Here is a 27,771-nt window from a genome sequence, read left to right on the forward strand (position 1 = left end):
ACGCTGTCCCAAATATTCAAGGTGGGGTCTGGGTCTGACTGAGCTGTAAGGGTCCCCTCTCCCCTCCATAGGAAAAAGTAGCCTAGCATGGGCCCTTTAAGAAGGTTGTTGGGGGGGCAGAGGGGAGGACGGGCAGGGAGCCCAGGCCTGAAATCCGAGTGCTGGTTGGGCTGCTGCTCCGCCCCCAGAGTTAAGTAGACTGTGAGCACTGGGAGCCCCAGCCCACACCAGAAGAGCCGACTTCTCTCAACTGGAGACTTTGGCGCTCAAGTCCGGCTGCCAGCCCGCTGCGATGCATGCAGGTCCTCGGCCCCGAACCCCAGCCCCTGCCCTGGCCCTGGCTTTGACCCTGGCTATGTTGGCAGAACCAGCATCTGCAGGTAAGAGAGGGACCTGGGACCCCAGCCCAGACTGGCAGGAGCTGTGGAGGGTTCCTTAGATAGAGAAAAGAGATGGGCCCCAGAAGTGGCCCCCAGACTAGGAAACAAGGAGGCTGTGCTCCTGTCACCCGGGCTGGGGTCTCTGGGGATTCCACCCGGGATAGACGCTCTCCATCTCAGGGTAACATGGGCTCTGGTGTCCCGAGCTTGGCCCTAGGGAGGGGTTGCCCAGGGTATGGCACTATGCAGGATTGTTCTCCATACCCAGTGGAGCCCCTTCAACGCTGTCTGAGCGCCCTGAGCCCAGGAGGCTTTCCGTGACCACATGGTGCCCAATGGACACCCAGTGATGAAAAGCACCCCAGCCTGAGCCACCCAGGCCAGGAATGGGGAGTGCTGCAAAGCAAGAAATGGGGAGGGAGCTACCCTGCCCCACCCTGTGCTGGGGGGATGGGGCACGGGCACCTCAGCCTCCACCTCCTCCAGCCTCCTCTGGTCTCCTCCAGCTGCCTCCCAGCTCTGTTCCTGCTCCTACTCCCGTTGTCCGCAGGTGCATCTTCTGTCTGTCTTCTTCATCGCCACCTTCCTCCTGTCCTCCTCATCCCCCTCCTGTCGTTTTCTCTCTCCTCTCTCCTCACTGAGAAGTCTTGACTGGTGACAGACAGGACCACCCACTCTTCAGCCTCATAGAGGCAGGGCTGGTGCCTCTCCATATTCTGTGCTCCAACAGGGGCTTGTCCCTCAGACAGCTCTGGGCAATGACACACCTCCCTGTCCCAGGCATTGGTGGCTGACCCCGGTAGAGACCGAATGACAGTTTGCCTTCTGAAGGGTGCTAGGATGTGTCCCCTCTGGGTCCCAACGTCAGAATCCCACCACTGCAGCATTCTCCCTTCAGTGAACGCATAAGGACTGTGGCCTCAGAACCCAACAGTCATTATACCCATGTATGAATCAGGGCTTCGGCCTACAATTTTTGGGACCATTCCCAGGAGCAACTTTGAGAAGATGAAGGACCTGAGTCTCCCTTCCAGGGGCTCAGGCCACTAGAAGGGAAATGAGTCAGGGGAGAACCCCACACATCCTGGGGTGAGTCAGAGCCAGATCTCCAGGCTCGCTGCTCCCATCCCCAGAGACTCCATCCTCCAAGGTCTCAGGGCCTGGGTGATGGGCGGGTCTCTAGAGAGATGGGAAGGGGGCATCTGAGGTGAGTAGGGAGGTCCGCTCATGTAGCCTCCCAGCCTCCAGCCAAGGGAAAGGATCCAGCACCACCACTTCCTTGGCTTCAACTGAGAGCATCTCTCAAAACCTCCTCAGTATCGACAATGTGCAGGTACCATGCTGGGCAGTGAGGAGGGCACAGAAATTTATAAGCTGAACTTGGTTTCATTCAGGAGGTAGAAAAGCAGATTAGAACTCAAACAGCATTTCCTGTCACGTCTGCAAAGATCCTGATAGAGAGTATGGAGAAAAGAAATCCAGAGGCAAGCTGGGGCAGGGCAGAGTACGATCCTTGAGCCAAGGCTTGGAGGATGTGAACGGCCAGCACTCCAGGAAGGGGTTTCATGAGCAAAGGTCTGGGGCGGTATGAGCAGAGGGATGTTGTGATAGAAAGGCCGGCAGCCTGGCTGAAAGGCACATTTTGAGCACGAGCCACGTAAAGTGATTGCGCTGGGGCACAGAAACTTTAATGGCAAAATGCAGCCCACTGCCTAGGCCCTGCTGAGGAGCCAACAAAGGTTTTAGAGAGGAGGTGACATGATGCCAGTGGGGCTTTATAACAATAAGCCAACCCCTGCTTTAGGAAAGATTTGGAATTGGGTAGGGGTTGGGTGAGCTGGTATCCTCTCCCCCTCCCAGGCAGAGTTCCTCTCCAAAAACCCATCTCTGTCACCATACCTGGTTAACTCCCTTTCCTGGCGTCTGCAGTAGAGACAGCCCCTGCCTGAGGAGGGCGTCACTCCTACCACCACTAGACACCTCTGGCCCCAAAGGCCCTCAAGGTACAAGAGTGAGGCACATTGGGCATCTAGGTCATGGGTCCTGAGAGTCGAACACCCTTGGAAACCATCTGGTCCAGCCTTCCAATTGTACAGACAGGGAAACTGAGGCCCCAGGGAGGAAGCAAAGTGCGCTAAGTCCCACCGAGAAGCCCTGCTGCCGGGGAAGAGCCTCCGGTCCTGCTCTGAGGGAGTAGGGGTGGTGTCCAGCTCCTTCAGAGCACTGCGGGAGGCCCTCAGCAGAGTAACAAGCACTGGGGAAGACGGTTTGAGCTGATGTGGAGATGACAAAATTGGAGGTCGGAGTGAGCATAGAACGGGTATAGCTGCCTTTGAAAGGTAGGTGAGGGGTTGAAGTGGAACTCAGGCAAGAGCACCTGGCAGGGAGGGCTCCTGTGTAACCTGGATGGAGGCTCTGAACTAATGGGGCTGTCTTAGAGAGCATGGGGGGACCGGGTGCAAGGAACTGAACCAGGGCAGACTCCGCTCGATGGTCTGGGGGAAACAGTCTCTGAGCCATGCACATACTCGCCTGAGCCTCAGGGCAGGGCAGGGGCTAGGGCCCTCAGTCCAGCCCACCCAGTCTCTAGAAAAACTGTTCCAGAACCAAGTATAACTGAGCCCCCTCCCAATGTTTGCCTGCCTGCCTGGGCAGGATAAGAAGGGCCTTTCAGTGCAGCCGCCTAGGGGGCCCAGAAGGGGGCCAGGCCAGGTGGGCCAGGCCATTGGCGATGGCTAGGGGGAAGTGGGGCATGCGGGGAGTTCTCAGAGGAAGTGTATAGGCTCAGTCTGGGAACTGGGCGTGCTGCCCAGGAGGGGGCTGGCAGGGGAGGGGGAGTTGGAAATAATCCTGACATACACACTCATTGGTGCACACAGATGTGGGCTCGCACATGAGTACAGACAACCCGGCACACAGCCAGATGCCCTCACAGACCTGGGTGGGTGGCTTTTGCCAGGAGCCCAGGATGGCTGCTGGGAATACAAACCCCATATCTCACAGACCTGGGCTGGGTGGCGTTTGAGGGGGAAGGAGGTGAGGACAAGATGGGACCAGGGGTGCTATGCTGAGCTGCGGCTCCTATTTGGTGCCAGGAGCAAATGAACAAAGGGGCCTTTGGGTCCAGGACTTAAGCCTGCTCACTGCCTGGTCCCTCTGCTCCTTCACTGCCTGTCCCCCAGTTCCCGGCCCCATCCAGCTCCCCTTTCTCTTCCAACATGCCCCCGGCCCCAGCATGTCTAGTTCTGTAGAGCCTTCCAGAGTTAGGACTCTTTCTCCAGGTGCAAACGTAGGTGTGTTTCAGAAGTACTGTATTCATTGTTACTGAATGTGTATGAGTCATTTTTTAATTAACTGAATTGGTATGAACAATTTTGTACTTGGATTTTCTCTGGGGTAGGAAGTCCTAGTTCTTCCTGCTTCTCAGGAGAGTCCATAACTCCAAACAGAGGCGAGAATGAAGCTGTGTTATAACAGGGCTCCTACCTCCAGAGATACCCTGCGGGAAGGCCAATCATATTACCATGCAGCCTCACAGCCCTGCAAGTCAAAGACATCCCCATTTTACAGCTGAAGAAATGAGGCCCAAAGAACAGGAGGGACTGTCCTCGGGTCACTCTTTGGGCACACCGGCCATGGTGTTCTCACTCACCCCAACAACAGCTGGCTCTCCCCGATAAAACCAGGTGGACAGCCACCACCAGTGGGCATAGGCCCCCCACGCAGGGAAGAGAGACAGGTCATCAAGGGAGAGACAGCTGTTCCCATCCCCCCATGCTCCTCCAGCACCCCACCTCTCCAAATCCTCTCCACCTTCTCATAGCATAAGCAAATCCTCTTCAAGAAAGCCCCGCACTCCTCCTCCAACAGCTGGAATGGCAAAGGAAATCACATTTGTCTCCGATGTAGGGGAGTGGCTCTGGGGCTGCGGGCAAGATGGCTTGGTGGCACGGCTCACCCATGTTCTGGACAGCGCTTATCCTGTTGACCATTCCTTCCTCCCACTCAACTCCTGCCCATGCCCTGCCCGCTCCCAGCCTTCGCAGGAGCTGGCCTCCCAGGCCTCCCTCCAGTGCTCATGCTAAACTGTTTCAGTCTGTGTCCCTCTCATGGATTAACTGTCATGGTGGGTCAGCAAGACTGCCTCCCCTCCCAGACCTTACTGCAGAGACTGCTGAGCCCCAGACCCCCATGGTTCACAAGGAAACCAGAACCCAGAGAGGGGCAACTGTTTTCTCAGAGTCATACAGCAAGTTTTTAGCAGGGCAGGGGCTGGGCCTCTCTGCGCTTTGGCCTTATACCCTGGTCTAGACGTGGCCTTGCCCACAGACCGGTAGCTCCCTGAGAGCAGACCTCCTATTTGCTTTTCTCAGGGGTCTCCACTTCTTGCTGAGCACAAGTCTGGGCCCACAAGGGGCATAGAGATCACTGAGCCAACCAGGGGTTCCAGACTGGGCCCAGGGTGCTCCGGGGCTTACATCCCCGTATCTAGAAATGTAGGGTACCTGCCCCACCCTAATTCGTGCATAGCAGTTTCATGAACATACATTTATAAATTGGGGTTTTATTTTTGATAAAGTATTCTTAAAAAAACTTGAAAACCAATGAATTGCTTTGAGTTAAAACATACTGAGAGCATGGGAGATTCAGGCCAGATACAAGGAAGAACTTCCTGGCTTTCAGAGAATCCAAATCACAATTGTTACAAAGGACCCATGGAAGTTGTCCTTCCCCAGGTGGACACAGTCTGGAGACCCAAAGGCAGGGAGCAGAACACAGTCCCAACTTCCTCCCAGCCAGGCCTAGGGGCTTGGCCTCTGATGCCCCAGCATCCCATTCCTAACCCTCCTAGAGGCAAACGGGACATTCCTAAGCATCCAGGTAAGCAAGAGCCTCCTGGTGCCACCTGCCTGTCCCCGCCTCAAATACCAGCCTCCACATGGCAAGTGATCCACCGCCTAACTGATGACCTAGGACAGCAGATAATAATCCATAGCCTCGAGCGCCCTTCCACCTTCGCCCAGCCAGTTCCCTACAACTGCTCACTTCCCTTTTCCTCCCATCCTTCAAGGCCGTTTCAACATCACCACCTGTGGGAGCCTTTCTAACCAGTGATTGCTGAGGCCCACGGCCTGGTCTGCCCTCCTTCTGGGCCCTGCCTTGCATCTCTATGAGCTTACAAGCCTTTCTTCCCCTACCTTCATCTGGCCTCTGCCCCTTGGTCCATGACCTCCATCAGTGTGACACCCAGTAGGACCATGGGCACGCACACATACCGTGTTGCTCAGCAGCCTGGCTCGGAGCCTAGCAAGGAGAGTGCCCAGCCCCTGAGACAGAAGTCCTGGGGGAAACCCCCAACTCAGGACACACAGCCCCAGCTCCACCACCAGAGCAAGGCTCTGGCCTGAGACAGCCTGCTCTCTGGGGAATAGAGGGGACTGGGAAGAGGAGACCAACTTCCGTTCCCACCTAAGAGCAACTCCTCCCCCGCCCACATTTCAGGAGGGGCGACTATAAATATCAGTGGGCCCTGGATGCCGATTCCCATGACGCCAGCCCCTCCCTGCCCCCTTCCCTCATGCACATTGGCTGGGACCAGCCCCACACTCCTGCAGCTTTAGGCCAGCCAGCAGGCAGGCCTCAGGCACACACACACACACACACACACACACACACACACACACACACACTTCCCACAGTGGTCAGGAAAGGAACAAATCACCCTTTTTGGGTGCTTTGAGCTCCCTTTCCACTCTCAGTTCTGACTCAGGCCCCTCCTCTCCCCACTGTGAGTCCTTCGCTCTGGGAACCTCTACAGGGCTGGGGGGTGAAGGAGGCAGGAACATAATGATAAAGAACACAGTATTAGAGAGTCTAGGATTTAATTACAGCCCTACCACTGGATGCATGGCCTTGGGCAAGGGATTTGGCCTTACCGAGCCTCAGTTTTCTCCTCTCTAAAATGGATAAATAATGCCTACTTCCTCTGTTCATCAAGGATGAAAGCCCTTTACCTAGAATAGGTATCTGCTCCTGAGGTTGCTGTTACTCTATTGCCATCTCCTTCGGGAATGGGGGCAGCCCCAGCAAGATGGGGGCTCCTGCTTAGGAATCTTTCAGAAAGGTCCCAAGGTGGGGTGTTGGGTGTGGGGGCCCTGTGAGAGGGTCTTTGTGGGATAAAGTGACATGGAAAAGAGGAGGCAGGCTCCTCAGGGAGCTGTCAGCCCGCCACTGACAGCCTTCCCAGGACGCTTCGGAAAAGGGCCAGGGGGAGGGAGTCTGCATCTGACTGACCCTCTTGGCTGAGACCTGCACACCCTTCCCACTGTGAGGAGAAGCAGGACAGCCCCTCCCAGCCCTGACCCAAACCCTAATAGTCCCTTAGATGGATAGCATTGAGCCAGAGTGCAATACAATCAACGTGTGCTGAACAAATGACCAAATGACACTCAGACCTGTCCCAAAGGCAGGTGAGCCGGGACAAAGAGGGGACGGGCACCAGCACTTCCTACGTGACAGGGAGCTAACCACCTTTCTCTTCCTCTGCCCACCCCTCGGCGGCCCCTCCAGAGGTAGGGGCAGAAGTCCAGGGCCATGAGATGGCTCAACTGCCAGAGTTCCCTGGGGATATTACCACAACTCATAAGCGGCAGTGACTGCAGAGTGAGGAGCAAAATGCAAACTGAGGGAGTGGGGACCCTTTCTGCCCTGAGCTGCTTGGAGCCATCGGGGTGTTGGTGATGAGTCCCTGTAGGTGTGAGATCAGGGTTGGTAGAGATGAGGGGAAGTGAGTTTCAGGAAATGAGCAGCCGAGGAGGGCGGGGATGCCACTGCAGGGACACTCTGGATAATAAACTAGCCAGAGCCTGGGCCCCCAGCTCGAAATCCCACTGTGTGGGCATCCTCTGCCTTCACCCCACAGGGGTAACTCTCCTCAACAGACCTTTGGGCAGATCCCAGCTAGCTCCCCGGATGTGAGCTAATCCTATATAATAAAAGCCTAATATGTAAATTAACCGAACAGTGGAACAACCGGTCGCTATGATGTGCACTGACCACCAGGGGGCAGACGCTCAATGCAGGAGCTACCCCCAGCCTGCAGGCCCCAACCAGCAATGGCAGTGGGGGATGGAGCTGGTGAGCGGGCTGCACCAGGCCAGCCAAGGTGGGTGCCAGCGGCCCAACTCCCCCCACCCCCCGACTGCCCTGCTGGTTGCCCCACAGATCGGCCCTGATCGCCGGCCAGGCCTAGGGACCCTATCCGTGCACGAATTTCGTGCACTGGGCTTCTAGTAGCTAATAAAATCCAGGCCCAGCTGCTGGCTGAGACTCTACTTCTGGGAATCTGGTGCCCACGTGCTTCCAGCCACCCATGTGGACCCCAGCTGAGCCCCTCCAGGGGCAGGCACAGTTGTTCCCCTTATCCATGGGGGATATGTTCCAAGACTCCCAGTGGATACCTGAAACCTCAGATAGTACCGAGTCCTATATATACTATGTTCTTTCCTAAACAGGCACACCTAGTTTTATTGTGCTTCACAGATATTGCTTTTTTTTTTACAAATTGAATGTTTGTGGCAACCCTTTGTCAAACAAATCTATTGGTGCCATTTTTCATATTATGGATAGCCTTTCTTAGCAATAAAGTATTTTTTATATATATGTATATTTTATTTTTTTACAGAGAGGAAATGAGAGGGGATAGAGAGTCAGAAACATCGATGAGAGAGAAACATCGATCAGCTGCCTCCTGCACACCCCCCACTGGGGATGTGCCCGCAGCCAAGGTACGTGCCCTTGACCGGAATCGAACCTGGGACCCTTCAGTCCGCAGGCCGATGCTCTATCCACTGAGCCAGACCGGTTAGGGCTATTTTTTATTTTTTATTAGAATATTAAAGAGGGAGAGAGAGAGAAACATCAATGTGAGAGAGATACGTCGATCAGTTGCCTCCCACACACTCCCAGACCGGAGATTGAACCCAAAGCCTAGGTATATGCCCTGACCAGGAATTGAACCCACGACCTTTCAGTTCATCAGACAACACTCCAACCAACTGAGTCACACTGGCCAGGGCAGCAATAAAGTATTTTTAATTAAGGTATGTACATTGTTTTTTTTTAGACATAATGCTATTGCACACTAAATAGACTACAGTATAGTGTAAACATAACCTTTATATGCACAAAAAATTGTGTTCCTCACTTTATTGCAAAGTTCACTTCATTGTTGTGGTACGGATTCAAACCCTCAATATCTCCGAGGTATGCTTATACATTTTCACTTAGAGGCAGCAATTCACGCCTTCTCTTTGGCATATCTAAATTGCCAGCATCACTAGTCTTGCACTTTGGGGCCATTAGTAAAATAAGGATTACTTGAACACAACAGCCGATCTGATCTGATCATTGAACCAACTACTAAGTGATAAAAAGGCAGGGAGCAAATACAGTGTGGAGACGCTGGACAAAGTGATGATCCATCACACTACTCAGAATGGTACACAATTTAAAACATGAATTATTTCTAGAATTTCCATTTAATATTTTCAGACCATGATTGACCATAAAACCACAGAAAGCAAAACTACAAATAAGGGGGTACTTCTGTACTCAGATGGGAACCTGTCCCCTCAGCTGTTGATAGCCCTGGGGAAGGGGAGACGTTGTAGGGATCCGGGTGGCCTTAGTCAGACCTCTGTTCCTCTCTGGGTCTCTGTGCAGGATCTTCATCCTTCAAGGTCAACTCTAAAATTCTGAGCTCAAGCCTCTTAGGAATAGGACAGGAGACTCTGCTTCTGTCCAGACAGAGCCAGATGCTTGTTCTGGGCCTCATAACAAGGTAGGCTGGGCCTGGGACAGGACTGAGAGGCAGCCCAGCCTGCCAGAGCTCCCAGGCATTGGGAAACTGATTTTCTCTGTGGCACAAAGCCCTGGGGCTCTCCTGGAATGAGAGTAGCAGCTTCTCTCCATTCCCACTTCCCATCTTACACCACTTCACCCCAGCCCCACCCTGCCAAAAATAAACCCAGACCACCCCGTCTTGTACCAGCTAGACCCACCCAGCCCCTCCAGAGGCAGCTGAGTCACCGCTTGGAGCTGCTTCTTTTTTTAACTGTCTGAGTCACCAGTGTGGCTAAGTCTCCATGACACATACCTCAGGCTGCAGCCCCCAAAGGTCCAAATGAAGGAGGAGTCAGAATAGAAGCTGGCAGCAGGTGTGAGTTCAGGCTAGCGCCTTCAGGCCTGAGGAACTCAGCCCCTAGCAATCCAGAGCCCAGACCTGCCCCTAATGATCCTGGCACTACCCTGCCCCATCTGCCCAGGACAGTCCTTCAGGAATTTTGGTGACAAAGCCCATCTGCATGGGCCCTGCTTCCATAGCATTTCTTTGCTTCTAAATAGGTCTGGGCCTCCCACCCTGAGATTGCCAGGAACGGAGGGTCTACAGGCCCTGAGCCCTGCAGGGTAGGAGTGAGCATGGCTTGGCTTTCTGAGGTGAAGGCCACAGAGATGTCCAATTCCTGCCTTTCCTCACTGGATCCAACTCAGACTCTGCCCACTCTGCCCAGAGCACCAGGAAGACTTTTTGTGGGACAGCAGCCCCCACCTCAAACCTTTCCTTGCTCTCTCTATGTCCCTTCCACACACAGGATCAGCTGAACTGCAGAACTCGCCCCTGTCCCTGTCTCTCTCTCTGCCTCTGTCAGCCCCATCTCTCTGGCCTTGCTCTGTTCTTCCTTTACCCAGTCCTGGTGGCAGTCCAAAGTGCTCCCTCTGTAGCTGGCACCTCCACAGGTTCTTCTCTGCCTTCCCAGAAGACATGACACACCTCACCTCCACCCATTCCCACAGAGACTCTGGGCTCCAGGGACCAATCCAAAGAGAAAGTTTCCATCTCCCTCACCCAAGTCCCCTCCTTCCCCTGTCCAAAAACACAGCTATATCCTGTCCTAGGGAGTGTCAAGATCCCACAGGCACTTCCTTAGCAGCTGAGAAAGCGGGGGGGGGGGGGGGGGGGGGGGGGGGGTGTTAAGGAGGGGGCCTTGGAGGCCCCCTTCCTCCCCCCCCTCCCTTTCCCCAGCCTGTTTGGAGCCTGCACAGCCTCAAATCCCATCTATCTCCTGTCTGTGCTATGGACTCTAGCTATAAATAGGGGCTCTGATTCTATTTTCTTTAAAAACAAGCACCAGACTCTGTTACCACAGGCCCAGAAAAGCACTCCCTGGCTGGGGCAGGGTGGGGACATTGTGTTCAGGCCCCTGCCTCTGGGCACTGGGGCCCTAAAGGGCAGAGGGGAACTAGAAAGAAGCCTGGAGGTGAGACTGGTTGGGTAGAGCTGGTCAAGCCCCCAGGTGCCGTCCTTGCCAGCAGTCCACTCACATCCTCCTGGGCCCACCTCCTTTCTTCCCATCTCCCTTCACCAAGCAGCCAGTCTTATCCCAAGACTCACAGTGTTCAAGGAGAGAAGTGACAGTGACACAACTCCCCAAGCCACAGTGGAGTGTCTTTGCACCCCCAGTGCAGAGGAGCTTTGGGCTGTGGGGAAGGATGAGGTGAACTTTTACAAAGGAGCTTGAGGGCATCTCACAGGCCGAGAAGAAAGAAGAGCTCACCACGTAGAAGGCCCTGAGCAGAGGCTGGGAGTAAGAACCTGACAGGTATGACAGGAAAACAGCCCAAGGTCTGGTGAGGGTGGCACGTGGGGTGTTCAAGGGAGGTGCACAGGAAAACCTGTGGAGCAGGGGCAAGGTCAGCACCCCACATCAGTGCTGCAGTAGGGGGTTGAGATTTGGTCATGGGGCAATGGAGAGCCATCGAAGTATTCCAGGCAAAGAAGGATGATGGAGTGACTTTCATTTTAGGTTAACTGTGGCTGCTATTAGCAAAACGAAGCAGAAAATTTATTAAGCCAGGCAATTGATGGTGGCCATCTGCTTTGCGGGATAGCACAGAGGAGCAAGAGGGGGAGATGAATTTGAAGGAGAATTTAAGAGTAGGAGGGGTGTCCATGAGGAGGGAGGAGGGAGAGTGTCTGAAACAACTTTTAGATTTCTGCCTAGCAGTGGGTGGGTGGTGGGACCTTCACTGGGTGGGGAGCAGAGATGACACTGACTCTGGCTTGAGATGGGTGGGCTTGGGTTTGGGGGTTCCTAGGATTGTTCCTGGTGTAGATGTCTAGGGGTCATTGGCTGGTGCCAGAGACAGAGATGTGGGTGCCATAGCAAAGAGGTGGTGCCTGAGGCCAGGAAAGAGAGATGGGCTAGGGCCGTGGTCGGCAAACTGCGGCTCGCGAGCCACATGAGGCTCTTTGGCCCCTTGAGTGTGGCTCTTCCACAAAATACCACGGCCGGGCGAGTCTATTTTGAAGAAGTGGCATTAGAAGAAGTTTAAGTTTTAAAAACTTTGGCTCTCAAAAGAAATTTCAATCGTTGTACTGTTGATATTTGGCTCTGTTGACTAATGAGTTTGCCGACCACTGGGCTAGGGAATGTGGCAGGATGGGCACAGCTTGGAGATACTGACAGGCTAGAGGGGTTACATAATTAGTGGGCATGCTAGGTAGGGACCTATGCCAAGAGGATTCAGGCCTGTCGTGGGAGGACTCAATCTGGGGACCTGGGGTACCTGGTTGGCACAGAGGCCAGTAGCAAGGACACTTAGGTTACCTGGTCCACCCTCGCAGGCCACACCCTCCTGGCAGCACGCCACCAGTATGGAAGCTTGCTGTTCTGCCTATCTGCTGTCAGCTCTGCCAATAGAAAATCCCTCATGTGGGCCAAATTCTTCCTCATTTAATCTTTGTATTCCCTTAGGTGCTGATACTTCCTCTGTCAGTACACGTGTCTAGTCCTCCTGAATGATAGATGCCCTGGGCACAGGACACAGGCTCTGGGCCCTGTTCTCAAGAATTTCCAGTCTGGCCAGGCCTGTCATCCCTTAGGCCAGAGGTGAATTCTGCTGTATCCACTGTAGTGACCACACCTCTCCACCAGCAGTTCCTCTTGGTCTGGGCTAGGCTGAGCTGGCCAGGGCTCAGTTGTTATGTGTCAGTCTCCACACCTAAGTCCCTTTTCACAGATGGGAAAACTGAGGCCACAGAGGGTATGGCAGCATGTGGCTCTGAGTATAGTGTGTGGGGGGGAGGGGGGACCCCGCGGGGTCCCTGACCCAAGCCTCTGCTTCCCCCGGGTCTCCTGGATATGGAACCTCTGTCTGTGGGGTCATCCTACCTCCCTTCCCTATATTTCAGATGGGAGGACTAAGGCAAAGATAGTGGTGTCTTCTCTAAGGCACATAGCCTATTGAGCACCAGTTGCTTCAAATTGGTCCAGACCTCTGTCTGGCTTCCACTGTCCCCCATCCCAGGTCACACTCACTGTCTCCAAGCCATCTGCCAGGCTCAGAAAAACCCTGAGGCACCTCCACAACACCTGCCCCTGAGATTTCTCATCCCAGAGCAGAAGGCATTCTGCCAGAGGGGATAGCCCCTCAGCCTCCTAAAGGCAGGCTCCTCACCTGGGTGGAAACCACACCTCCCACCTCTCCAGCCTCTTCCATGACCTCTAAGACCTCTATGGGCTGGTGGATCAGAGAGGGACCTTCTTCACTGCTGACTCACTTATCACTATTTTCTGGAACATGTCATCCTCAGCCAGCCCTGAAGATCCAAAACCAGACTCCATCCAGCCATGCTGGGAGAGGCCAGCTGCCAAACCATGCATGGAAAACAAATGATCTCCCCTTCCCTCACTTCCTTCCCCCTCTACTACCCCCAACCCTGAAAGAGGGGGTCTTGAGGACAGGAAGGGAAAAAGTGTGTCTTCCCCAGGCAGGGGGCCAGTTCTCACACTCAGGCAGATGCTCCACTTCCAAGTCACACATAGCAATCAACACCCGCTTCTATGTACATACCCCACCCTGACACCTACAGTAGCAGGCTCAGGAAGCACACCAACAAGGTCTTGAATCCCACTCCACAACTGCTCTTTATGCCCTAGTACAGGTAACTATCCTCCTTGCCTCAGTTTTCTCACTTGTAAAATGAGAGCAATCTCATGGGGACCCTGCTGGGGGTGGGGGCAGGGCAGGCCAGATGCCAGGCAAGCTCCTTCACTCTTTCTTCTCTCCAGAACCCCTACCTCAGCCTGGTCAACTGAGATGAGGGACCCATATTCCCTCCAGGGCCAGGAAAGCCAGGGGAAAGAGAATGTGGATGAGGGCCTAGAAATCCTCCCTGTATAAGGAGGAAAATCACAGGACAAGGAAAAGCCTTTCAGAATTGCTTCAAGCCACAGAAGCCCCACCCCTTTATGCCTCTGGCTTGGAGAACAGCAGGCTTCCACAAAGACTCCACTGAGGGCCCTGCTTCCTCCTGCCCAGCCTTCCAGCCTGGGTGGACTCTGGGCTGCTTCTTCCAGCAAAACCTTTCATTTTCTCTCCCACTTCCTCTGTGTCCCACGTGGCCTCAGGGTAGGAACACATGGCTGGGAGCCCAGGACACCAACTCTGCCCCATCAGTGTCTGTGGACCAAGCTCAGTATCTTAACCCGCTAGTCCCCTGCTTCCTCTCCAGAGGCACTCACCTTCCAGAGAGGTTCCTAAATTGGACATGTTCCTCAGTGTATGGCCCTTGGCATGGATGGCCTCCAGGTGCTTGGTTAGAAGACCAGTAGCTCAGGCCAGTGACCAGGGTCAGGGCTCAGCCAATAATTGAGGAAGCCGTTGTCCTGCCCTGAACTCCTTGGCAACCAAACACAAGATCAAGTACTCTGAGAGTGAGTCTTGTGGTCAAGAGTTCTCAAAGTGAGGGGGAATGGGGACCAGAGCTGAGGTCTCTGTAGTGTTGAGATGTAAAGACAGGGGTTTGCCCACAAGTACAGGAGCCTCTCCAACAGCCTCCCCTCAGTGATTCCCACACTCTACTGGGACAAGCTATTGTCTCCTAAGAGGAACAGGAATGGCCGCTGTTTTAAGTTCCCCATGACTTTGAACTAATCTACTGTTGTTCCTATGGCCGTGCCTTGAGGGTACTTGAACGGCCCTGGGTTATGGACTCCATCTGAGACCAAGGACACAGGTAGTGAGCACTGAGGGTGCCAGGTGCTTGAGCATCTTCCAGGTGACAGGTCCACCAAATCCTCCCTTGTTCTGCACTCACTTCCTCCGCTATGCACTGTGCAAGGGTTAGGGTCTGCGCTGCTCCATGGGACTGACTTCTCATACCAGTACATTTTCTCCCAACTCTGCAATGGGAGGGAGCAGCACAGGGAACATCAGCCCCAACAGGTTCTAAATCAGAGGGAACTTCCCTACCCCAGCCTCATTAGAGGTTCCCTGGCTTGGGCAGCAGAATACTGGGGATCTGGCTTGAGGTGACCTCAGGGAGGGCCCAGCTACAGGGGAAGGACACCTGGCCCATCCCTGCTCTCACACAGGGCCATTCACAAACACACCCACGAAGACAAAGGACCCTTCACCCTTGCTTTGGCACTCCCAGAATACCCTACTCTTCGGACTCCCCTGGGGGACTCTCCCAGCCTCACCCCCTACCTACCCTGGATCTGGAACCAGGATTTGTCACCCATGGTGGAAGAGTCCAGCTTCACCTAGAGCAGGAACCCTTTGTCCCCAACTGGCTTGCGGGGTGTCCCCTCCTCACCCTCCTTGCTTCTGTCCACAGCAGCAGGCTCACTGCCGACATCCTGCCATCTCCATATCTCTTGGGTTTTTCCTTCCCCATCTCCCTCAGGCCTCAGTCTGGATCCCTGAGTTCAGTCTTTGTGGAGAAAGGGTCTTTATTTTACATTCTCAGGTGTGTTTTGTTGTTGTTGTTTTATTGTTGTTTTGTTTTTTTTGTTTTTGTTGTTAATCCTCACCCAGGGATATTTTTCATTGATTTTTAGAGAGAGTGGAAAGGGAGAGATAGTCATTGTCTGGTTGCCTCCCACGGGAGAGGCCGGGATCGAGCCTGCAACCGAAGTATGTGTCCTTGACCAGAATCAAATCCTTCAGTTCACAGGCCAACGCTTTATCCACTGAGTCAAACTTGCTAGGGCCCATTCTCAGTTTAATCTTTGTCAGGCTTTCTGTCTTTCCTAGGTTGGTTCTCCTACATCCCTATCATTCCAGTATTGTATTTGTGGATGAATTAATAAATGAATGAATGAATATGGTTCTGCCTTCTCTCACCATCCATCTCTCAGCTCCTGCTCTGTCTCTGTACCAACAAGTCCTTCCTCAACAACACATGTCCAGATCTCCCACCAGGCACACTTGACTGTGCGCCTAGGCGCTCCCCACTGGCCATCCTGCCCAGCAGCTCTCAGCTCCCAAACTTTCTCCCTTATAAAGTCAGACAGCAGCAAACACACAGGAATGCTGCTGCTGCCCATGACGCATGCTGGCTGTGGGGCTGCCTGGCTGCCCCCAAGCGACCAGGAATGTGGCAGGAGCAGGCACAAGGAATCAATTGCCAGGGAGGCGTGAGGTGCGGGTGGGGGTGCCCAGACAGGTGGCAGGGCCAGCACTGCAGGCTTTCTGCTTCTCTCTGTCAAATAGCTTCTCCTCTGGGGTCTCAGGTGTTCAAAGAAATGGAAGCCAAGTCCCCCTACTGCAGGCAGGGCTACAGAGAATTTTGATATTGTGGAACCCACAACCCAGCAAGTGGGGACCCAGGGCTGATAAGGCAAAAGGCCCAGGCCAGACTCTTTAGACTGTTCTGGAGCAAGGGTGATGTTCCCAGATACAACCAGAATGGGGCAGAGGGAAGAGGGGAGGCAAAGACTAAGACAGGGAGAGATGAGGAAAAATAGAGGCAGAGACATGCAGCAGGGTGGCTGAAGAGCCAAGACAGAGATAAGGAGAGATGGGACAGCCCAGGAGAGACAGTCTGGCTAGCCTATTCCTAAGGACTCAAAAGGAACAGGGTCTGCAGCAGCCCACCCCTCCACCCTCGCCCCCAACTGGAAAGGCACCATGCTTGAGACCTGTCCCTAGCCTGGGAGGTGGTTGACAGCCTGTACACATACTCTGCCCCTTGTCCCAAGAGCCTGCTGACAGGCAGACACGGACATCATAATGGAAGTAAGCCTCAGGTTTAGGATCCCCCCGGAGCAGGAGCCAGGTTCCCATTCATAAATGTCCTAGGAGTACCCCCAGGGAACCAGAAGATGCCCACATAACCTGTGCCTGCCAGAGGGTGGCTTGCTAGGGGCCCTTGGCCTAGGCTTCATCTCCCCATGTGAGAAGGGACTTGGTAGGGAAGGACACAAACTCTTTCTGTGCTCCCAGCTCTTGTCTCAGGAAGAGGGGTGGAGCTGCCCAGCCCTGGGCACAGACAGCAGTGCCCTGTTCATGGGCAGGAAGGGCGGGATGTTATGGGCCTTCTCCACCTTCAGTAAACCACTAAGATGGATGGGCGCCGAGGAGGGGGGGCAGAAACCCTCCAGGAACACAGGGCCCCTTTCACGGAGCCAGGCTCAGCTAAGTCATGGTGGGTGGGCACTGAGGGACAAGACAGGCCGAGGCACAATCACTGTTCTGTCCTGGCAGCTCCCAGCCCACACACACGCGCGCGCGCACACACACACACACACACGCACAAACACGCAGCCTTATGCAAATCCAAAACACACCCCAGCAGCCACCCACACACTTGTACACACATGCACATACACATCTGTATTACTCTGGACACTCACGTATGTGCCTTCTTCTAGGCAGAGAAACTCATACAAGTGGGACTCTTCTTGCTCCTTCACTTATCCCCCTGACCCTGTGGAGCATCCTGCTCCCACCATTCTCAAAGCTTGGCACCACTCCGGCAGCTCACAACATGAATGCTCTGCACACGCATATTAGAGAGCAAACCTCTGGATGGGGGAGGGACCTCCAGGACTAATCCCAACAGACAGGAGGAGGAAGGATTGGAAGGAGTGCCCATTTTACAAAATGGTGACCGGGAGGCCTCCTGTACACGGCACTCTGGGGATCAAGCCTCCAACCCCAGCATGGGCCCTTTTCCAGCTGCTGCAGGCCTGAGCTGGTGTTTTGATGAATCATGGGTCTTCTTGATCCAAGAGAATCAAGGGGAGGTCTCCAGACAGTTCTAATGCCTCCTCTCCTCCCCGACCACCCAACTCCCCAGCAGCCATTAACCCAATTTAGTCATGTTATCTTTCCCTCTACTCTCCTCTGTCTTCAACATTCCGGAGCCTATATATTCCTGCCGGTCTCTCACTTGTCCTTGTCCTTGTCCTTGTCCTTGCTGCCCATTTCCCTCCCTCTCTGCTCCTCTACACCACCTTTATCTCCCCTAGGAAGCCCTTGGGGATTGACTTCTACTCATTACTTCTTTATCCTGCACCACCTATTAATTCAAATTCCCTCTCCAACTGCCCCCTCCCCAGGACAGAGATTCTAGTTTCTTACAACTGCAGCCATCAGCGACAGTAAGGGGCAGAAGAAGAACAGAAAGTAGAGGCAGCGAGGTTGAGGAGTGGGGGGGCAGGGGCGGTCTGTCAGAGTTTCCAAAACCCTGGCCAGCAAGGCCTCAGAAGCCTCTGTTGGGGTAGGGTGGAGGGGCTGCCTGGCCTGTGAACTCCCAGCATAGCACAAGGCTGCTGTGTGAGCCTTTCCCTGCCTGGCCCCACTGGAAACAGCAGGGTCCAGCCCCTCAATGAGCCCATTCAGACTCCAGCCTCTGGAAAGTACCTCTACTAGTACATCCTGCTGCCCTCCCACTTGGGCCTGGAGAACCAGGCCAAACTGGCTGCTGGGAGGGCACTGGAGGCAGGTTGGTTAGAGCCAGCCGTCTACTGCAGTTCCTGCTTAATCCAGAGCCCTGACCTTGATCATGCCCCAGCAGATTTACTTTTTAAAATATATTTGTATTGATTTCAGAGAGGAAGGGAGAGGGAGAGGGAGATAGAAACATCAATGATGAGAGAGAATCATTAATCGGCTGCCTCCTACACGCCCCACACTGGGGATTGAGCCTGCAACCCTAGCATGTGCCCTGACCAGGAATCGAACCGTGACCTCCTGGCCCATAGGTCAATGCTCAACCATTGAGCCACACCAGCCAGGCCCCCAACAGATTTATATCCACCTTTAACAAAAGGGAGTATGAATGGGTGTGTGGGTTCATTCCCACAGGGGAGAGAAATGGGCCCTCTCCCTGTGGGTGGTAGACAGGTATATGTTCAGCAACAGGTTCTCTGGGAGAGAGGGAGCCCTGATTTGTGGTTTTGGCCTCTTTACATGGTATAAATATTCTCACTAGGCAACATCACCTGGCTAACAAAATCCCTAAAAATTTACAATCAGCTATTGCCAGCTGCTATGAGCTCTGGCCCACCACCATGGTGGCCCTGTTCTGCAGCAGCCACGTACCCCACCCTCTGCAACTGTGGATGCCCTCAGTGTAGTGTGCTGCATTTTGTTCTTAAGAATCAATGTCCTTGCTGGTAAGTTGCCTACAGGTACCCGCTACCTGCCAGTCCCCTGACCTGTCCCTTACCAGCACCAAGGTCTGTTGGCCCTGCTGGGCTTACTGAGCCATGTTCTCAGGTGATTTTAAAGTTCTTATTTGACTCATTTAACTTCCCAATCAAAGGCTCCTGATGTTTCTAGCAAGTGCCAGCAAAGGAGATGACTATAAGGGTTGTAAGCTCAGCCCAAGTGGAAGAGCGTTATCCTTGGACATCCCTGGCACAGTGCTGGCTGCCCGTAGGGAATACATGCCTCAGACGCCTCCAGTGGCTATTTTTTCAGGCACACATCAGCTGGCTCCGGTTGGCCGGGGACTATTAGGTATATAGCTGGTGCTAGACCATCCCTATCACGCCATTAGCCTTTATTCACTCACATGGGGTTTAAGGGAAGCCCAACAGCGATGAATCATCTTTTTAAACCATTACTGTCTGCCTCTCCCAGGCTTGGACATCTGGGGGACAGACTCAGTTATTTTTGGCCCTAATCTCCACAAAGGAATAGACCAGAAATTGTGGCAGCAAGTTGGAGGGCAAGAGAGGCTAATTTGAGGAAACTGCCTGGAAGGAGGTGGCAACTTAAAAAGAGGAGGTGTCCCAGTATGGGACAAAAGGGACCCTGACAATGACCACTAACGCTATGAAACCCCTGCTGCTTTGGGAGGCCCACTGGCCTGCCCAACAGACCCTCAGCTCCTCCCAAGCCTTGTCTTCAGCCCCAGACCCTGCCTTAGAGAACTCAGCTGTTGTCATCCCTGGCTTGCAAACAATGGGACCGGATCTGACTGCTCACCAGGGACCAATAATAGCTCTACAGCAGGATGCAACATGGGGTGATGCAGGAAGTTTTGGCCCATTTGGGGTCTAGCACTGCACATGGCCTCCATCTGGCCTTAAAACCTTTGCTTCTCTGTGGACTCAGACCCAACAAGCTGCCTCTGCCCACACCCAAAAGCAGCTGGGAGCATGGCCCAAGAGAAAAGCAAAGATGGGTGAGCTGCCTGACAGCCACACCACCAGGCCCCAACCAACCCACAGAGGTGGGGCATAGCGTGGAAAGTGGCCAAAGTGTAAGTGTACTTAGGAGAAAGAATTTGAACAGGGATCAGTTGAGGGTAAAGGTGGTTCTTCTGGAACTCCAGTCCTGGGATTTGTGACCACCAGACAGGTGATCACACCAATGATGGTTTCGCTTTGGGCCAAGGAGGGGCCAGACCCAGATTCTGCTGGGGCTGAGGGGAAGAGAGCCATTGCTGGTAGAGGCCCCTGGCTCGAGGAACCTCTGAAGAGGAGACCTAAGTTGCTTGAAATTGCTGGATTGGGCCTTCTTCAGAGGCAAAATCTAGGCTGGGTACCTTCTGGGGCCAGGACCAAGCAGGTGCTGGGATCTGGCTGAGGCCCATGGACAGCATGAAACCTTTCCCTGCAACCTACATATTCAATCTGTAGCACCTGTCCTCCTCCAGGCAAGGGTCTGAGACTTGACTAAGACTCCCTCTCTCACACAGCCTCCTTCTTCGGTGAGAACCACCTGGAGGTGTTAGTGGCCACAGTTCTGACCAACATAGACCTACAGCTACAGTTCTCCACATCCCAGCGTGAAGCCCTGCTTCTCCTGGCAGCAGGCCCAGCTGACCACCTCCTCCTGCAGCTCAATTCTGGACGCCTGCAGGTCAGTGACATTTCCCTGCTGAACTCTAGCTTTCAATGGCCCCTAATCAGCTATGTGACCTTGTGCATGTCATTTTCACCTTGGGGTCTCAAGTTCTCCACTGTGAGATGGACAACAGAATCGCAGAAGCTGTGAGTCCCTCATGAACTTGCTCTGCCCTCCTGTTTTCCAACCTCACTTCTTACCACAACTCTAGCTGGCCTTTAGGTGCTGATCACTCCAATGGCTTTCAGTTCCCTGGTTATCTATGGTCTCTTGCTGCCAGGTGTTTTCTCGCCAACTCCCTGCACCTAACACTAGTCTCTCCTTGAAATCTCGGCATGGACATTTCTCCCTCCCCCTACCTTCCACCCCACCCAGTGATCACCTGGGCTCTGCATAGCAACAATCATGTCTGTAGATGATAATAACAACAGTACTGCCACAGCTTCCTCATTTTTCCATTTAATCCTTCAAGTCGCTACAAGCTATATTAGCAAGAATTCCTCTGACTCTCTCTTGAGGCTTCTCCCTAACCATGAAGAGTTTGAGAACCCAAGGTCTTAGTCCAAATGAGAGTCAGCTGATTCCAGGACACACTGAGGAGAGGACCGTCACCCATCAATCCAACTGCTGCTGCCATTGCTTCTCACTGCCATAAGATCTCACTGTTAAACCTGGCCTGGTATAGCCTGATCCTGATACCCTTCCTCTCTGCCATATGCAATAAGGCCACACCCCTACAGAGGTGCTCCATCTTTGGACTGCCAAGGTCTCATTAATAGTGCTCTGCTCTTTCAGCTCCCCTGTTCTTCCAAGACCTGTTCTGCCTTCGGGTTGTGGGAGCACTGCACCAGAGTCAGTTCTGGGGTCAATGTCCTGGAGACAGAACCATGTCCCTCTTCTCTGCCTAAGGATCTCCCCTCACTTTAGGTCATGGAGCTTTTCTTACTGAACCTTCACAATGCAGAACCTCTGGTTGGGCTCCCCCTCCCTGAATAGTGAGCCTGGCTGCTTTGGTAACCCTCCATGTTTGCCCCACTCAGGGCCCTCAGCAAGGGGTTCCCAGGTGCCCATGATGGAATCTTTTATATTCCAAAGTAATTTTTCTAGCATCTCTCAGCCAGGGAAAGAGGGAACAAAATTTTTTTTTAATCCAGATTGAATGTCTAGATATATGTTATTTGTGGATTGGGGCCACATCTGACTCATATCAGAGCCCATTGGCTGTCCAGGCCTCATAGGGATCACTCTGGTGAGTGTTTGGAAAATAAGAGATGACAGGAAGGAGAGAGAGAGAGGCATGAGAAGACCTTGTCCTAGGCCCTAGGGATCAACTATGCTTTTCCAACAAAAGTGGTAGATTCACATGGCTGCCTCCCCTACTCCCCATCTCTCCTCAGGTCAGACTTGTCCTAGGCCAGGAGGAACTGAGGCTGCAGACCCCATCAGAGATGCTGCTGAGTGACTCCGTCCTCCACACAGTGGGGCTAACGATGTCAGGTGGCTGGGCCTGGTTGTCAGTCGATGGGCTCCTCAACACTTCAGCCCCAGTCACAGGGGGGCCTCTGAAGGTCCCCTACGGGCTCTTTGTGGGGGGCACTGGAAGCCTGGGCCTGCCCTACTTGAGGGGAACCAGCCGACCTCTGCGGGGTTGCCTCCACGCAGCCACCCTCAATGGCCACAGCCTCCTTCAGCCACTAACCCCGGATGTGCATGAGGGCTGTGCTGAAGAGTTTTCTGCTGGTGATGATGTGGCCCTGGGCTTCTCTGGGCCCCACTCCCTGGCAGCCTTCCCTCCTTGGAGCACTCGGGATGAAGGCACCCTGGAGTTTACGCTCATCACAAGGAGCCAGCAGGCACCCCTGGCCTTCCAGGCAGGTGGTCAGCATGGGGACTTCATCTACTTGGATATATTTGAGGGCCACCTGCGAGCTGTGGTCGAGAAAGGCAAGGGCACTGTGCTGCTCCACAACGGCGTGCCTGTGGCCGATGGGCAGCCCCACGAGGTCAGCGTCCACATAGATGCTCACCAGCTGGAAATCTCCGTGGACCAGTACCCCACACGTACTTCCAACCGTGGGGTCCTCAGCTACCTGGAGCCACGTGGCAGTCTTCTCCTTGGGGGGCTAGATGCAGAGGCCTCTCACCACCTCCAGGAACACCGCCTGGGCCTGGCCGCGGGGGCTGTCAGTGTCTCCCTACTGGGCTGCATGGAGGACCTCAGCGTCAATGGCCAGAGGCGGGGGCTCCGGGAGGCCTGGCTGACTCGCCACATGGTGGCTGGCTGCAGGCCTGAGGAAGACGAATACGAGGAGGATGCTTATGGCCCCTACGAAGTTTTCTCCACCCTGGCACCTGAAGTTTGGCCAGCCATGGAGCTGCCTGAGCCCTGCGTGCCTGAACCCGGGCTGCCTCCTATCTTCGACAATTTCACCCAACTGCTGACCATCAGCCCCTTGGTGGTGGCTGAGGGTGGCACAGCCTGGCTCGAATGGCGGCACGTGCAGCCCACCCTGGACCTGAGAGAGGCTGAACTGCGCAAATCCCAGGTGCTGTTCAGTGTGAGCCGTGAGCCGCGCCACGGCAAGTTAGAGCTGGACATTCCAGGCGTGCGGACTCGGCAAATGTTCACTCTCCTGGATGTGGTGAACCGCAAGGCCCGCTTTGTTCACGACGGCTCTGAGGACACCTCCGACCAGCTGGTGCTGGAGGTGTCAGTGACGGCTCAGGGGCCCGTGCCCTCCTGCCTTCGGAGGGGCCAAACTTACCTTCTGCCCATCCAGATCAACCCTGTCAATGATCCACCCCGTGTCATCTTCCCACATGGCAGCCTCATGGTGATCCTGGAACACACACAGAAGCCACTGGGGCCCGAGGTTTTCCAGGCCTATGACCCAGACTCCACCTGCGAGGGCCTTACCTTCCAGCTCCTGGCTCCTGGCCCCGTGGAACGCCGAGACAAACCTGGGGAGCCAGCAACCGAGTTCTCCTGCCAGGAGCTGGAGGCAGGCAGCCTTGTCTATGTCCACAGTGGCGGGCCTGCCCAGGACCTCATCTTCCGGGTCAGCGATGGGATGCAGGCCAGCTCCCTGGCCACACTGAAGGTGGTGGCTGTCCGGCCAGCCATTCAGATCCGCCACAACACAGGGCTGCGCCTGGCCCAGGGCTCTGCTGCACTGGTCTTGCCCACCAACTTGTCAGTGGAAACAAATGCTGTAGGGCAGGATGTGAGTGTGCTATTCCGAGTCACTGGAGCCCTGCAGTTTGGGGAGCTGCAGAAGCAGGGGTCAGGCGGGGCAGAGGGTGCAGAATGGTGGGCCACGCAGGCCTTCCACCAGCGGGACTTGGAACAGGGCCGCGTGAGGTACCTCAGCACTGACCCAGAGCACCATGCTGAGGACATGGTGGAGAAACTGACCCTGGAGGTGCAGGTGGGTCAGGAGACCCTAAGCAATCTGTCCTTCCCAGTGACAGTCCAGAGAGCCACCGTGTGGCTGCTGCGGCTGGAGCCACTGCACACTCAGAACACCCGGCAAGAGGCCCTTACCACAGCCCACTTGGAGGCCACCCTGGAGGAGGCAGGCCTAAGCCCCACCACTTTTCACTATGAAGTAGTTCAGGCCCCCAAGAAAGGTAATCTGCGACTCCAGGGCATGCGGCTATCAGAAGGCCAGGGCTTCACCCAAGATGACCTGCAAGCTGGTAGGGTGACCTATGGAGCCACTGCACGTGCCTCAGAGGTGGTCGAGGATGTCTTCCATTTCCGTGTCACAGCTCCGCCACACTTCTCCCCACTCTACACCTTCCCCATCCATATTGGTGGTGACCCAGATGCTCCTGTCCTCACCAATGTTCTCCTTTCAGTCCCTGAAGGTGGTGAGGCTATCCTCTCCGCTGACCACCTCTTCGTCAAGAGTCTCAACAATGCCAGCTATCTCTATGAGGTCATGGAGCGGCCCCGCCATGGGAGGTTGGCATGGCAGGGGACACAAGACAAGACCATCATGGTGACATCCTTTACCAATGAGGACCTGCTGCATGGCCGGCTGGTGTACCAGCATGATGACTCTGAGACCACAGAAGATGACATCCCATTTGTAGCTACCCGCCAGGGGGAGGGCAGCGGTGGCACGGCCTGGGAAGAGGTACGCGGTGTCTTCCGAGTGGCCATCCAGCCCATGAATGACCACGCCCCCGTGCAGACCATCAGCCGCATCTTCCATGTAGCCCGGGGTGGGCAGCGACTACTCACTACAGATGACGTGGCCTTCAGCGATGCCGACTCTGGCTTTACTGATGCCCAACTGGTGCTGACCCGCAAGGACCTCCTCTTTGGCAGTATTGTGGCTGTGGATGACCCCATGCGGCCCATCTACCGCTTTACTCAGGAGGACCTCAGGAAGAAGCGAGTACTATTCATGCACTCCGGGGCTGACCGCGGCTGGATCCAGCTACAGGTGTCTGATGGGCAGCACCAGGCCACCACACTGCTTGAAGTGCAGGCCTCAGAGCCCTACCTCCGTGTGGCCAATGACTCTAGCCTCGTGGTCCCTCAAGGAGGCCAGGGCACCATCGACACAGCTGTACTCCACCTGGACACCAACCTAGACATCCGCAGTGGGGATGAGGTTCACTATCATGTCACAGCTGGTCCACACTGGGGGCAGCTGCTCCGGGCAGGCCAGCCAGCCACAGCCTTCTTTCAGCGGGATCTGCTGAATGGGGCCATTCTCTACAGCCACAACGGCAGCCTCAGCCCCCATGACACCCTGGCCTTCTCTGTGGATGCAGGGCCTATGCACACGGATGCCACCCTACAAGTGACCATTGCCCTAGAAAGGCCACTGGCCCCACTGCACCTGGTCCAGCACAAGAAGGTCTATGTCTTCCAAGGAGAGGCAGCTAAGATCAGAAGGGATCAGCTGGAGGTAAAGGGCTGGGGATGAGCAGCACATGGGCCTTCATGCTGTGCGTGCTTGGATGTTTCCAGTATGCCTGTGGTGGCTTCCGGGTCAGCTGTGTGCGTGCCTTGGGTATGCTCCTGTACACATCCATGTTGTGTGCCCAAGAGTTTCTGGGGGATTTGTTGTACATAAAGCTACCTGTGCATTGTGTGTACCTCCACATGTCATGAGCATATGTGCACATGCTGTGGTTAACCATGCATGTTTCTGGGCCCCTCCCAGGCCACAAAATCTCTGAAGTTGAGCCTAAGAATCTGTATTCTAGTAACAATAAGTTCTCTGGAGGGTTTTCTTGGACACAAACTTTGAGGATTATAGGCCTTGGAGACAGACTTAGCTGGTCCCCAGGCTACCATGTCCTCAGCTCCTTTCCCAGACCTCAGACCAGGACTCATGGTCTGAAGAGAGCTGCTGAACCCCCAGGAACCTCACAGAGCAACCACGGGCCTCCCAGCAGGCCCACTGACTTGCTTTGTGATCTCAGGCCAGTCTCTTGCCCTTTCTGGACCTTATTCTCCTACACTGGCAATTTCTGAGCCCCTTGTGGTTCTGACTCTCTGGGCTTTTGTCAGAATGTGACTATATATATCTGGCATCAGGCTGTTGCCCTGGAGGAGGCAGAATTTGAGCCAGGCTTTGAAGAGTCTGGGATTTCAATTAGCAGGAAATGGGGAGAACCATATTACAGGCAAAGAGACAAGTCCAGGCAAAGACACAGAATCAGGAATGTGAACTTGGAGGTGGACAAACAGATGAGGGAGCACCCAGCAGCCCTTGATCTGGACAGGGTCTGCAAGTTCCATGGAGCCTATAGTGTCTTAGAGTCTGTGCCTCAAGAAGGATGGGGCGCTCTCTGGTGGTAAGAAGTGACAATAGTGGGAGCGGGGCAGCGTGTGTGTGTGTGTGTGTGTGTGTGTGTGTGTGTGTGTGTGTACATGTGGGGTGATGGTGTGTCTCTATTCACACATCAGTATTTGGTAAAATTATATGTCTATGTCACTGAATCTGAGGATGTGTAATTGTCTACATCTCAGGGAGTGTGTCTCAGAGGTCATGAGGCCTCCCCTGTGCCTGTGGTGAGTCCCTGTGACCCTCTGTTAACCAGGCAGCCCAGGAGACAGTGCCACCCGCAGACATTGTGTTCTCCGTGAAGACCCCACCAAGTGCTGGCTACCTGGTGATGTTGTCTCACGCCACCCCTGCAGCCGAGCCGCCCAGCTTGGACCCCGTGAAGAGCTTCTCTCAGGAGGCCGTGGATGCGGGCAGGGTCCTGTACCTGCATTCCCGCCCTGAGTTCTGGAGTGATACCTTCTCCCTGGATGTGGCCTCGGGCCTGGGTGCTCCCCTCAAGGGTATCCACATGGAGCTGGAAGTGCTGCCCACCACCATCCCACTGGAGGCACAGAACTTCAGTGTCCCCGAGGGTGGCACCTGCACCCTGGCCCCTCCGCTGCTCCGCATCACTGGGCCCTACTTCCCCATGCTGCCAGGCCTTGTCCTGCAGGTGTTAGAGTCACCTCGGCACGGGGCCCTGCGGAGAGAAGAAGACCCTCAAAACAGGACCCTCAACACCTTCTCCTGGAGAGAGGTATGCTGTCAGGGAGGTCCCAGGGGTACAGTCCAGCTCTGGGGGCAGAGTGAGGGAGCCTAGGGGTGCCCAGTCTGGGGATGTGTGAAGAGAGGAGACATGGAGCCCACCTTTATGGAGCATGTTTGCTTCAGATGCCTTACCTCATTCCTTCTTCACCAGGTAGATAGAAATGACGATCCCATTTCCTTCACTCCTTCATTCCTTTACTCGGGGAGAAAGGGCTGTCTCCACCTGCAGAAACTGAAGTGCTAAGGGACTCAGTCTCCTCCCCCACCCAAGGGCAGGGCATGAAGGGTGCTGAGCCTGACCTCCAGCCCTGGGCCGGCCTGCAGGTGGAAGAACAGCTGATCCACTATGTTCATGATGGGAGCGAGACACGGACAGACAGCTTCACCCTAGTGGCTAATGCCTCAGAGATGGACCGCCAGAGCCATCCCGTATCCTTTGCCATCACCATCCTGCCCGTCAACGACCAGCCCCCTGTCCTCACCACAAACACAGGCCTGCAGGTGAGAGCATTCTAGAACCACCTCCCACCCCACCCCCTCCTGGAGAAAGGCCCAACACACAGCTTCCCCCTCTCTGAGCCTCAGTTTCCTCCTCCTTAAAATAGGGACAATGTCACGTGCCTCACTAGGCTGTTGGGAAGAGGGAAGAGCTATTGCACTGAAAATAGAACACAGGTGTG

At 54.6% G+C, this 27,771-nt stretch overlaps 1 protein-coding gene across 1 annotated transcript in view; it reads left to right on the forward strand.

The window, feature by feature from the left end:
• Positions 1 to 292: 292 nt before the first annotated feature.
• The window catches only part of CSPG4 (chondroitin sulfate proteoglycan 4), a 35,482-nt gene continuing 8,003 nt past the window's right edge, over positions 293 to 27,771 (forward strand). Inside the window, exons 1-6 of the mRNA XM_054715660.1 lie at positions 293 to 380; positions 18,579 to 18,606; positions 20,381 to 20,546; positions 21,929 to 25,456; positions 26,598 to 27,080; positions 27,416 to 27,592. Of these exons, the coding sequence (XP_054571635.1) occupies positions 293 to 380; positions 18,579 to 18,606; positions 20,381 to 20,546; positions 21,929 to 25,456; positions 26,598 to 27,080; positions 27,416 to 27,592 (4,470 nt within the window). The remainder of the gene's footprint in view (positions 381 to 18,578; positions 18,607 to 20,380; positions 20,547 to 21,928; positions 25,457 to 26,597; positions 27,081 to 27,415; positions 27,593 to 27,771) is intronic.

The sequence above is a fragment of the Eptesicus fuscus genome, chromosome 5 (assembly GCF_027574615.1).
Source record: "Eptesicus fuscus isolate TK198812 chromosome 5, DD_ASM_mEF_20220401, whole genome shotgun sequence".
Lineage (NCBI taxonomy): Eukaryota > Metazoa > Chordata > Mammalia > Chiroptera > Vespertilionidae > Eptesicus > Eptesicus fuscus.